The sequence below is a fragment of the Balaenoptera physalus genome (genome assembly GCF_965194825.1).
Source record: "Balaenoptera physalus genome assembly, chromosome: 4".
NCBI classification, from domain to species: domain Eukaryota; kingdom Metazoa; phylum Chordata; class Mammalia; order Artiodactyla; family Balaenopteridae; genus Balaenoptera; species Balaenoptera physalus.
The window spans coordinates 29,836,991-29,851,126 of record NC_138891.1 but is presented as its reverse complement, the minus strand read 5'-3'; the positions used below and the strand labels follow the sequence as shown (position 1 = coordinate 29,851,126).

The following is a 14,136-nucleotide window of genomic DNA, read 5'->3' as shown; positions in this document are numbered from 1 at the left end:
ATTTAGCGTCTATGATTTTGCAATTTTATTTTTGTTCTCTATCTCAGAAATTTTTATTTTATTTATTCTGAAATATACCTATAATAATTTCAAAATTTAAATATGAATATTATCATTAAAATTAAGAATATTGAATAAAGTTTAAGATTTTTTAAAAAATTCTTTGAATATAATATACCAAAGTTATCCACTTATTGTATTTAAAAGTCACCTGAAATAATTCTCTTCTCTAAATGATTATTTCTACAATTGATGAAAAGTTATGTTCATTTGTTTCAATTATTTTTCAATTTTTAGGAAATTTTAACATTTAATTCAGTGTTTCAATCATGTTAAACAGTTACAGAGCTCCATAACAAGGTGCACCACAAAAATCTTGTTTCCATCTCTGTCTCATTCATTCTGTTTTTTTGCTCCCCCTAAAAGTAACCATTGTTATTAATTTTGGAGGGTTTTTTTCTATTATATATTTTTGAAAAATATAAGCAAGTAATACATATAAATATTCGTATTTCCATTACTTTCTTAGATAAAAGCATACTTGCTTTTTTTCACTTAACAATAGCACTTGGATAAATATCTGTATCAGTAGATAGATATCTTCCTCCTTCATTTTGTAAGGTTCTCCTATATGTGGATGTACCAAGAGTCTCCTATGAAGTGATATCTGGGTTTATTCCATTCTTTGGTATAATAAATACTACCACTATAAATAGCCTCGCGCAGTCACCAGTTTGTATTTTTACCAGTGTATCTTTGGAATATATTCTCAGACGTGGGATTGCTGAATACAGCAGACATAGTCTGTGCTCCTTCACTGTCTCCCTTCTTCCCAATTCTGTGCACTCCTTCCCCAGTATCCCTGAGTCTTTGCTTCTTATGGCCTGCAGCTGTAACTGGAGAATTGCCCTCGGGGTACTAGAGGAGGTACCTAGGAATACCTAGAAATTTACCTCCTTCCAGGATGGCTTTAGCAAAGGATAGACTGGTGCCAAAGTGTGAAATCCCAAGTACCCCTGTGAAATTAGGCAGAAGCTTTACTCTGAAAATGTTGCCTGAAATTAAACTCTTCCTTGCCATCACTCTTTTAGCAGTGTCTCCTAGGAGCACTTACCTAATTACCCATTTGCACATGAAAACTTATTGCAGGATCTGCTTTTGGAGAAATAGACCCAAGATTCTGTGTATATGTAACTTTGCTAGACATTACCAAATTTCCTTCCCTAAGGGGTGTATAATTTTGCATTCCTGCCAGCAATGTACAAGAGTACCCGTTTAACAGACCCTCACCAATGGAACGTGTTGGCAAATTTAATTTGAAATTTTCAAAATAGGTAAGCCATTTCACATAATTAGAAGTTGTGATCTTAAAAAAAGTTAAGATATATTTACATCTTCTATTAGATGTCAGCCTATCTTGATAAAATACAATAGTGAATGAATGAATTGTTTAGCACCAAAAGAGAAACAGGCTTCAAATTCAATGAATTAATCCACAGCGTTTAGTGAGCACCTATAAAGTATCTAAACTTGAAGAATAGTAACCATCAATAAATTATAATAGAGTACAGTTGTTAAGGCTAAAAACTTTGTAAATACTTGGGGTTTTTTTTCAATCATATATCTTGAACAAATAGGAAATTTGGATTTGTAAATAAGAGACTGTTAAATAGCTTTTACTTCAGAACTATTTGCAAAAGCATCAGCTATCATTCAACAAATAAACCAAATGATTTAGAAAGCAGAGCTCACCAAATTTGCAGCCACAGATAAAAAGATCAAGATACCAATAGATAAAACTAGTGAGACAAATATATTAACATTTGGTTCATTCTATAGAATCATTGTTACCAGCCAAGGCAGATATCAATGCTTTAAAAGGAAATTCATATTATATCTTTAGAAACAAAAGGAGAAACTAAGTACTAAGATAATAATTCAACATAATAACATAGACAAAATAGTCATACTCCTAAGAACCACAAGTTTTTTACACTCAAACCACAATCTAGTATAAATGTTAACTCCTTTTTTTATTCAACAAATGTTTATTGGATATTACTAAGCACTAGGCATGAATTTAGGTGCTCAGAATACCATTAGCACACAAAACAGAGATTCTAGGGAGACAGGCAATAAAAAATTGTCATAACAAGTCAACTAGGTAACATGTTAGGTATCGATAAGTGCTAAGAAAAAAACAAAGTGAGGCAAGGGGGATTTGGATTGCGGGGTCAAAGTCTGAGATTTCAAATATGGTTGTCATGGCAGGCCTCATTGAGAATAAGACATCTGAGCAGCCTTGAAGGAGGTGCAAGTGTTAACCGTGTGGCTACCTGGGTGAGAAGCCTTGCAGGCAGAGGGAACACCTGGTGTCCATGCCCTGAGGCGGCAAGGTGAGTGGTGTGCTTGAGTAATAGCCAGAAGGCCAATGTGACTGTAACAGATTAAGAGGGAGAGGAGATGAGGTCATAGACCTAAGAGAAGGTAGGCTCTTTAAGGACGGTGTAAACCATTGTAAGTACTTAGCCATTTGTGATGAGTGCAAAAGAGATATTACAAGGTTCTGAACAGAGGGATGACAGCATCTGAGTTAAGTTTTAGCAGCTCACTCTGAAATGTGTTAACAGAATGTAGGGGAGGAGAGAGGCAAAGACAGAAGCAAGGAGAGTAATGAAGAGGCTGCACCATATCCGAGAGAGATGGTGGTAACTGGCACCAGTGAGGAAGCTATGGGGGAGGTGAAACACTTTGATTCTGCATAAAGTTTAAGATAGAGGCGACATATTTCCTACCCAGTTAGGTGTGGAATGAGAAGGAATGAGATGAATTAAAGATGATCCCAAAAGTTTTTGTTTGATCAACTAGAAGAATGGAGTTGCCACAAGTGAGATGGGAAAGGCTACCTACTGGTAGAGCAGTTTTGAGGGAGGGGATAAGTATATCAGCTTTGGGCAAAGTGCAAACCTGACTTTCGTGTTAAAATAATGCATAGCCTTTGAGATTAAAGTTTAAAGTTTCCTTTAAATCGGGGCTGTGACAGCTTTTGGAATCCCGCAAAATTCCTAGTACAGGACATTGCATACAAAAGATGTAAAATGAGTATTTGTTGAGTGAACTAGATGCACTCATTAAAAGTGAAGCTCGTGTAGGAAATGGCATTAGACATCTTTTCATTTTAATAGGTGACAATTAAATTTATGAAGAATTTCGATTCTCCAAAGAGTGAGAACTGTATCAATGCACAATTTGAACATAGGCTGTGGTGCAAAGAATTAATGTTCGGGTACTCATGCATTTATATTTTTCCATATTTTAGCACCTATAGCTAAACTTTCCTTAAAAAAGATATAAAGGATTTAGTCTCTAGAAAGTTTACTGCGATATTGACTGACAATGAAAGAGTTAAACTGAACTTTAGATATATGTTCGTGGCAACATAATCTCTTGATATATTAGTAGGTCAATAGTTCAGCCAAGAAAGGGACTCTAACTTGAGCAGACACTAATTAAAAGAATCAATTCTTATCCAACTACATACGTCCGATCATATTAACACATTTCTAGATTTCTTACTCAGTGGACTAGTCAAGATTAAAGGATTTGCTAATACGAAGGAACAGAGTATGCTTCCAAACTGACTGAGCAGATTTGTGAACAAATTAGTTCATTTAAAATTGACAGTGAAAGATTGATTTTGCACAGAATGAGTTACCTCAGGTATTCATCATTTCCTCTGTCTCTGCACACAAGACAGAGATCCATTTCCTTCACTTTCTGATTGTAACAGGGCTGCTGACTGAGCACCTTTATTTTATGGTTCTGATTGCAGCCTGTCATTCTTTTTAATTCACACATATTTTAGTCTCTTAGGCAGACCTTTAGAAATAACTTCCTTAAAAGCCTCAGTAAAATGACTGGTTACATGTTGCTCAATTCAACCATACAATACATTATAATGCAGGGGAAAGTTCTAATTGCCCAAAAGATCCACTTAACTCATAAGGCTATTTGACTCATTATTCAAATGCAGGGGCAAGCAGGAAATCCAGATGCAGAAACGCTTTTTCAAAGTTGAAGGTCAATACTCTACAACTCAGACAAAATCTAAGATGTTTGATACTTAATATACATTTAGTATATATTAGTAAATATTCAGTAGATAAATATTTTATGAAGAATGGTAGAAACTTTAGACAAAAAATGGAACCAAAAATGCTGAAGTGGTTAAGGAATTCATATTTTAAGTCCAAGAAAATAAAAGCAAAACCTTGGGGAAGGACAAAAAAATTAGAACATAACAATGACAACACAAACACGATTTAGGAAACAATAAGAATTAAGTTAAAACAAAATCCAAAGAAAAGTGTGGGAACTCATGCTATATTATTTACAAAAACCTATTTATAGAACAGATATCAGAAACATAAATTATGGTCAGGTGACATACTTAGGGGGTAAAATTTTCAGGACTTTATCAGTTAAACTTGAGATGGTGGGAGAGTAGAGTAGAGGTCTAGGTTAAATATTGGAGGTGGAAGAGTTGGGTAACTTGGTCCATGACAATGTCCATGCATTAAAGTGTGGTGATATGATGGAGAAATGAGAGAAGGAATGATTTTGATTTTGTATATCTGAAATATCTATGGGAAATCATATGGAGATATCTACAATGGATTTGGATAGGTAAATCTGTGTTCACAAGTTATATGTAAATGAAATATTACTTCTATTTTGCCAATGAAATGGAAGCTCAGAGAGGATTCAATTTTCCACAAAGTATCACAGGCAACCAACACTGGTATCAGATTATGTGACTTTAGATCAAATGTTCATTTGTACATAATAAGAGGTATGTTTGTGTGCATGCGTGCGTATGTGTGCGTGTGTGTGTGTGTGAATCTATGTGTTTAAAACAACACAGATTATAGCTAAGGAAAGCCAAAGGAAACCTTGGGGGATTTCATGTTCACTCTTGGTTCTAAGTTGCTGTTTTCACTAAATTCTCAGTTTTGTTGCATTTTAACACCCATGCCCTGTTTGATTTGCTCCCTTTCTGGCTGCACAGGGAATTCTACTCCCATCACCAAGTCAACAAACCTATCTATAGCTGCACCCATATATGTTGTCTATCTTCCTGTCATAAGCATGTAATAAAAAATAAAATCTTCATGGCCGAAGGCCATGTCCACCTCATCTATACTAAATTCCAACCCCCCTCCCCTAATGAATGCCCTCAATCCTGTAGTTAGCTTTCTTTTTCCCAAACTTTTCTCACTATCAGATTGGTTTCTTTTATTAGCATAAAAATAAAAGATTAATAATAGCAATATTTCCTCTATTAATTGCCATCAAAAGTAATTCCTAATAATGATGATCAAAATTTAGAAAGTCTCCAAAACTCACATCCCCCTCCAGCTTGCCCATTGTTTCATAAACCCACTTTAAGTCTTTGTCCCCTCTTGCACTCAACGGCTCTTGTTAAGGTCTTTAAGGACCTCCACATGCTAAAACTAACAGTCAATGTTCAATCCTCAACTTATTTGATGGTATTTGGCAGAGCTGCTAAGTTAGCCTTTCTTGAAACCCTTCCTTTCCTTGGCTAGCTGGATACCAGTCTTTCCTGGCTCTCCTTCTCCCTATTTGGCGGCTCCTTCTGTTTCATTTGCTGATTTCTACTTGTCTATCCAACCCTAAATGTCATAGAGTGCCCCAAGGCTCTATCCCCAGAACTCTTTTCTTCACTGTCTACGCTCTGTCTCTTGGTCATCTCAGATGTCTCATGCCTTTTAATCCCATCTATATGTTAATATATCTCAAACGTATCTCAGCAGCCCAGACCCTTCTCAAACTGCAGACTTTTTTTTTTTTTAACTGCCTACTCTCATCTCTATTTGGTTGTCTACTAGGCATCTCAAATGCAATATGTCCAAACTCAAGCTCTTCATTTCCAAGCTCCCAAAACTGCCTTCTTACCGACTTCCCATCTCCATAAATGGTACCTCCATTTTTCCACAACCCAAACCAAAACTCTTAGTGTTTTTCTTACCTCCTCTCTTTGTTAATACCAAATCCTGAGCAAATCTTACGACTCTTTTTTTAAAAAGTTTAAATTTCACCATCTCTAGCTCCCGTCCCTTGTTCGAGACACATTATGACTCACTGGAGTGTTGGTATAGCCTCTGAACTGGTCTCACTATTTCCATTCTTGCCTCCACAGATATTCTCCACATTACTGCCAGAATAACCTTGCAAAACACAAATTAGATCATGTTACTCATGGCTCAAAAGCCCCCGGTGCCTTCTGGTGTCACTTGGAGTAAAATCTGGAGTACTTACAATGGATTACAAGCCCTGAGGTGATTTGGTCCCCTGTAATTGTCTTGACTTCAGTGACCAACATTCTACTTTTTGCTTATTCCTTTCACACTGGAGTCCTTGCTGTAACTGGAACATGCCAAGCATGATTTACTTCAGGGCCTTTGCTTGTGCTATTCTCATAACAAGGATGCTTTTTATCCATAAACCCTCATGATTCCTCACTTATTTCAGGTACTGCTCAAATGTTACCTCTATTCATTAGATTCCAGATTTGGCTACGTAATGTTACAAAGGTCAAAATAGCAGTCACGGTCCTCTACTCCAGTATCTGTCTCTGTTATCATACTATAAACTCCTTGAGGATAAGAAATCATGCCTTATCTTTATATCACAGGGTCTCTATTAGTCAGGACCCAGACGCAACTGATAAAAACTCATTTCAAATTACTTAAGTAAAGAAAAAGTTTTTAAAGCCAGATGGGTGATGGGGTAGGATTTCTCAAGAGCAATGAGACTACATCCTCCCTCTCCTTGATCATTTCCAATAGAAAGAGAATTCCTTCTGGTCGTTCTCATGGAAGAAGCTGGCTTTTCTATCTTTTCTGAGAAACACTTGGTCATATTCTTTACAGGCCTGAAGTTTCCTTTATACCCTCCATATATTAATAATGTTTTTCTTCTCTCTAGATTAAAAGGTGAGGAGAAAATGTGACTCTCAAGAAAGTCACTCTAAGATCTGTAGATAAACTTGTGGAAGAAAAATCAATTCATAAGCTTGTAATAAATCAAAGATGTAATTCTTATGGGAAATATTTATCTACTAATAGTCTTAACTTGCTGTTTAATATTGGTCAAAAGACCTGACTCATTAAAACCATCTCAAATTGGATAATGAAGTTTTGATTGGATGTCATCACTGCCAATCATTTTTAACTTAAAAGGCATTATGAGAGAGCTAAAATATCCCTCTTCCTTTGAAGTAGAAGCCCAGTCTGCCTGCCAAAAAGTATGCATGAGTGTTGGGGACAAGGGGTAGTGAGTCCTGCTTGCAAATACTAAAAAAATAGGAACTCTCACAGGTGACACACTGTACCTAGAGTATAACATCTTAGTGTTGTAGTATTATTTCAAACAGGCAATATTGGGCAGCCATGTAACACTTTCACTGGTCTATTAGAACAATGATGCCCTGAAATTTCTGCCTTGTTGCTTATTTTTAAAGAAAAATATCAAGTCTAGCCTGGAGAAAGATCTTACCCTTCGACTTTACAAAGCATCTATTACAGCTTCTTGCAATTCTCAACCATGTCACCCCTTTCTCATTGGCTCAGATAGGTTTAGAGCCCAACCAGAAGCCAGTCACTGTGGCCCGGAGGAGGAACTGCTGATTAGATAAACCAATCAGGGTCCACCCAGGAAGCATGGCTGGGTCAATCCTACCCAGAGCATGGGGGCAGCAAGGAAAAAAGAGTGAGTTCTCCAACAGACAATTACATTGTTTTAACCAGAAAAGGAGAGAGTATCCTCTAAATGTAAGGTCCTACATGTTCATTACAGATTTCATTGAGAATTTTACAGATAGATGTGTACGGTTTAATTTTGTGTAAAAAAACAAAACAAAACTATATTTAGAGACACAGAGATGTCTACCTAAAACAGAAGAAGGACTTGAAGTCAGACAGCACAATGCTAGCAGTGGTTACCTCTTGGGAGGGGATTACAAAGTGAGGGTGGAGGTGATTCCACCAATGGATGATGGCTCACAGTTAACTTTATGTACATATGTGTTGTTTGAATTTTGTAAAAAGAATAAAGTCATAATTTATGTACTAAGACAATTTTTAATTAGAAAAAAATACATATCCCTTGTGGCAGAAATTTACAGCTTTGCCAAATGAACAGTCTTCCTAAACAAGACAGGCAATATTGATAGAATGTCATTCCATTCATACTTCATGAACCCCACCATGGATAAAAATAACTGGCTTTACAAATAGTTTTAATTTGTTTGAGTTATATTTATTTTGTGTGATAAGCCGAATAGAACCATTTTTAGTAGATTAGCATGTATCATGTGGAATTTCATGTGTAGAAAACAACAAAAAAGAAAAATATGTATTTGCCTAATGATTTCCTTCCTACTTTATAAAAATTGTCACTTTGTTCTCTGAAATTATATTTACTTATTCATTTTCACATGAGGAAATCACATGGGTCATAATTGTCACACCTTCTCAGATATTAATAAGCTTAGGGCTTAGCAAAACACTAAGAATTGCTAATACTGTTCTTGTTGTGGTGTTTCTTACTAAAATAAATCCATAATGGGCCACCATGACCCACCATAAATACCTCTGTAATCTTCCCTTTGCTTTTTGATTTGTTGACAGTTTGATTTGGTGTATGTGTGTGTGTGTGTGTGTGTGTGTGTGTGTGTGTGTGTGTGTATGATATGACAATAATTATTAAATACATATAAGCATTTATTTACTCATTTGTCAATACTTTATTGGTGGTGTATTTATGAGAAACAGGGGACCTAAGAGTTGTCAAGTCGGCCTTAGGTGGGGGTAAGGATGGGGAGGAAATTCAGGCGAGGCTTCACAGAAGAACTTCTGCTTGGCTGACTGATGGTGTTCAGGACACACTACTCCCAAATATGACACCTTGGCATATAAAATTTTTCAATTGGAAGGAGTTTGCGAAAATAGTAAAAGCAGGAAAGTCACTTTGACCTTCATACCATCCTTCTCATCTGAAACAGGTCATAAAGCTCTTATGTGAGAGGGGCACTCTCTCTACCTGGAAGAAAGGAGTGTCTTCATCTCCAAAGACAAAGAGATGCTGAGAAGAATCCTAACAAATAGGCCTTGTTAAATTTCTCCCCAGTTTACTACCCTTACCTTATACTCCTTAACCTATCAAATTTCTACATGATTGCTCACTTGTCATCAAACCTAGCATGACAATACTCAATCTTAACTATCTCTTCAGGTCTTCAGTTCCTTATGAAATCTTCCATGTCACATAAAATTTATATTAAGTAAATCTGTACACCTTTCTCCTGTGAATCTTTGTCGGTCTGATTTTCAGACCCAGCCATGGACCCTAAGAAAGTCAAGGAAAACTTTTTCTTTCCCTACACATGCAATAGGGTAAGAGTACATTCTAGGCCTAGGGAACAGTAAGTACACCAAACAGAGTTATAAACAGCACAGTAGAACTGAGAAACTACAAATAATCCAGTACTAACAAAATGGAAGGGGAGGAGCTTGCTAGGCCCAAGGTGGAGCTGCTCTTGTCCTGGGTGCAGGTCAGTAATGTAAACTGAAACTTAGATAACTTTCGTGTCCCTGTACATTTCACTTGACCAGAAACACAGGATATGCAATCAGCCAATCCCCAAACGTCAAGTCCACACTGGGCTCCATACTTTATTTCCAAACAAGATGGACTACGTAGCCCCAGACAATCAGATATTTTCTATTTGCCTCTTCGTTGTTCTTTATTCTTTATCCAATAAAAGCTTTTTGCCTTCCACCCCATTTTGCAGTTCTCCGAAAGGAGACTGTCCACTTCGTGAAGTGTTAAATAAGTTTTGTTTGTATCACCTGAATTGTCTTCTTTAATCCTTTTTAAACATCACCAGGTAGGCAAAATTTCCTATACCATTGTAAAGACGTTTTCAGGGATACTGCAAGGATATTAAATAGGGGAGAGGGATAATGAAACGTGTTTTAGGGAGAAAACTCTAGTTTAGAGGCTACGTGAAATCGAATTAAAGGCGATAAAGACAAAAGGAAGGACCAGTTGAGAAGCCACTGTACAATCCTAATGACAAATGATGGCTTTGAACTAAGTGGCCCTGGGAACAGGAACAAGAGCATAGATTTGAGTATATTTGGGAGATTTGAAGATCAATTAGATGTGGGACGGTGAGAGCAGGAAGACTCAAGGATGGGCTTCAGAGAGCTTATAAGCCTTCCCCCAGGAAGGTAAATGCATATGATTATATGCATTTTCCTGGGGGCGGGGAAATAACTTATAGCTCTTATCAGATCTCTAACTGGGTTCATAACTGAGATAAAGTTCAAACTACTACACTCTGCTATTATCATACTCACACTTGATTTAAAGACTCAAGTCTTTGTACAACTGTTTCTTAGGGTAAGGTTTACAGATTTAGATAAAAACACAGAATGAGATACGGGATTTAGCAAACATAAATTTACATTTAACTGAGCATCCCGTCCTTTATTTGGCATCTCTTCTGAAAGACATTCAAGCTGTGAAATAACATTTCTCTAGGAAGATACCTTACATTTCTCATTATCTGGGTGCAAAGTTCCTTCAACTCAAATTCCATTATTCATTCAACAAATATTGATTGGCTGTTACCCTGTCCAGACTGAGTCCACTTAGTGAATAAATAGTAGTCCCTTTCCCTTGGGAGCTTACAATGTCATTGGGAAGATGATTTTTTTTTTTGAAAAGTAGATTAAAGAATTACTGAATACAGAGGTAGAAAAGAAACTTATCATTACCGGGGGGTTGGGGAGAGGGACAAATTGGAATGTTGGGCTTGACATATACACACTACTATATATAAAATAGATAACTAGGGGCTTCCCTGGTGGTGCAGTGGTTGAGAGTCTGCCTGCTAATGCAGGGGACACGGGTTCAAGCCCTGGTCTAGGAAGATCCCACATGCTGCGGAGCAACTAGGCCCGTGAGCCACAATTGCTGAGCCTGCGCATCTGGAGCCTGTGCTCCGCAACAAGAGAGCCCGTGACAGTGAGGGGCCTGCGCACCACGATGAAGAGTGGCCCCCGCTTGCCACAACTAGAGAAAGCCCTCGCACAGAAACGAAGACCCAACACAACCATAAATAAATAAATTAAAAAAAAAAAAGATAATAAGGACCTACTGTATGACACAGGGAACTCTTCTCAATACTCTGTAATGGCCTATATGGGAAAAGAATCTAAAAAAGAGTGTATATATGTATATGTATAACTGATTCACTGTGCTGTACACCTGAAACCAACACAACATTGTTAATCAATTATACCTCAATAAAAATTTTAAAGAAAAGAATTACTGAATAATTAATTATAACTAATAAGTGCTAAGAGACAAGGAGGGAGCAGTGATGGAGAGCAATGTGACATTTCACTCAGATGGGAAGGAAGCCAAACCAGGTGGAAGGCAGGGAGGACAGTGGTCCAAGCAGAGGGATGAGTTCGCTGGAGGGACTGGAGATGGGAAAGAACCACTGAGATTGGAAACAAGAACGATTTCATGTGGTCAAAGGGGAGAGTGGAAGCACAGTAAACTACATGATTTACAGGACCCAGTACAAAATGAACATGTGGCCCCTTGTTCAAAAAGCAGAAAAATGTGTCATTAAAGTTCCTAAAATATAAGATCTTTTCCTTTGTTCCACTGTCTCTTTTGATTTGTCACAGTGGATTTTTGTTTTGTTTTGTTTTGTTTTACGTGTTATTGAATATCATTCTAAGTCTAAAAAATAAAAAAAGTTAAAATTTTAAATCATTTCCATAATGTTTTCCATTTATCTTTATATTGGGCAATGCCACTTTTAAGTGTGAATATAAGAACATTTACCTCATATGCAGAATCACCGGAATTGCACGATTTGTGTTTCATAGCTCGTACGTACATATGTATTTCATTCTTACCAAAAGAGAAAAATGCTGCACAAAACTAACTCCACTGTTTTTATTTCACATCTGATACAAACACATTCTACCAACACCCTCCACCTTCAGTTTACTGATGGATAAGGAGGAAGGAGGAAGTGGAAAAGGGACTATGGGCTGCTCTCTTTCCCTTCCCATCCCTACCATCCCTTTCAGTGTAAGTGATCAGCTAATAAGGGAAGTAAGAGTAAGAAAGGACATGATAGGATTGCTTGATCCTTTGTGTTTCTTAGGATGCTATTGCCTTCTTTCTGCACTGGAAGATGGCCTCTGGGGGCTGTCAGCACCATCCTCTTACCCATATATATATATATACAGCACACTTACCTTGTAGTTGCTTTGACATACTCGTGAATCCAGTGGAATTTTGTGCTGATAGGGCGTAGCGAACTGGGGCATAGAGGAACGGTGGGCCCACACATGACACTCATTCCTTCTGTTTGTGGGCGTGCTCCGTTGTCTCATTGGACTTCACTTACAAAACACAAATTCAAAGGCAAAATTAAGAGTTTCAGAATGGCAACAATGAAGCATTAAATCAAGCATGAGGTCCTGTGTGTCACAGGCCCATGAAGCCAGCCCTACATGGGAGGAGATAAAAATTGAGAAGTGGGCAGGGATCAGACCATGCCTTCATGTTATGGCCTCTGGAATTTACTTGGTGCCTGTACTTTTCTCATAGCTCTCCCTAACCCCCAAATTCTCTCTCTTCTGTATGAAAACCTATACATGATTTAAATTTAACATGCCTTGTCTTAAATCTATTCCATTTATTCCAACACAATTTATACCTTTCCAACTATTAATGAAGCCTTGAACTTAAATGAAAAACAATCGAAATCCAAATTTTCCTTTATTTCAATAGCTGATGTCTAGGACTGTCACAAAGAATAATAATGAAATGACAACAATAATAACATATTAGGAATTGAGGGATCAGTAATGAAGGGCAAATATTTTATGCGGTAGTTTGCAGTGAAAACTATTTAGAAGCAGACACCATGACTCTCCAAGAACTCTTTCACAGTTGAATTCTGCCATTTCACAGGACCGTTGGCCCTGGGGTGAGCCCTCTTAACCTGTTTTCTGACACCCATTAATGCATTTCCTCACTTCCATGATTGAAGTACTGCATGCACTGATCATTGATTTCTAAAGTTGGGTGTGAATGTCTGATGAATTTTAAAGAGAAACCTCTAACACTTCGTTCCGTTCTAGCCTGACTTCAGTTTGCAGGGCAGTCCCCTGTATCACTTGCTGCCCGTGTCCTATTGCATCAGAACTAGGGAAAAGATGGAGGCAGGGGACAGGAGAAAGAAAACAAAGCAAACTTGTAGGCAAAGGGCACTCTTGCTATCAGTATTGTCTCTTAGATTATAGTTAAGTGAAACCCCCAAAAATCTCTGTGATGGTATTTTTTCTTTTTCATTTTTTAAAATTTTTTATTCTTATAGTACAAGCACCACTGAATTGCATTATAGTTCTGCTCTGGTCTGTCCTCTTCCCTCACTTTAGGAAGCTGGTTATCACTAAGGGCTCATGAGACACATATACAGTGCTCACTGGGGATCATGGAATTCTCCATGCTCACAGTCTTGGGCAATGATATGAATGCCTGAGCTTGGAAACTGGCATCAGTTGAGAACCGTAACAAAATGTTGAGCGTGGCTTTTGCTTCAGGTACTTCCTGCCTTTGAAAAGGGTCCTCTCGTTTCCCCCAAAATAATTTTCAAAATTCCCTATAGAATATTTATTTTTAAAACTTGTATTTTCAACACATTTATTTTTCATAACTGATCTATAAATACTGTTTATACTGTAATTTTTTTGTTCTGAGAGCACATGTTACCAAGTCAACATAATAAAAGGATGCATTATGTTCTTCTCTTTGATGATTTAGGAAAAGTACCTGAAATATATAAGGAAAATAGTGTCCCAATGTGAGATTATCTAATCGTTCCTTAATTCATCAAACTTTTTTTTAGTATCTATCATATATTAGGGACTATACTAGGTACTAAAGTCCATATACACATCTTATACAATCCACGGTATGATAATATTGACATAAACAAAAAAATGACAGTAATAT

The 14,136-nt window shown here is 37.2% G+C and overlaps 1 protein-coding gene across 14 annotated transcripts in view; it reads right to left on the bottom strand.

Annotated features, from left to right (window-relative positions):
* Positions 1-14,136, bottom strand: part of LOC309660538 (uncharacterized protein) — a 701,196-nt gene that overhangs the window by 66,797 nt on the left and 620,263 nt on the right. For 13 of the 14 annotated variants that reach the window (XR_014263434.1, XR_014263435.1, XR_014263436.1 and 10 more), the window contains one exon: positions 12,372-12,518. Coding sequence is in view for 4 of the 14 variants with exons in the window: in XM_082461350.1 (XP_082317476.1) it covers positions 12,372-12,475 (104 nt within the window). In the remaining 10 variants the exon portion in view is untranslated. The remainder of the gene's footprint in view (positions 1-12,371; positions 12,519-14,136) is intronic. The other variant, XR_014263441.1, reaches the window with a different exon arrangement.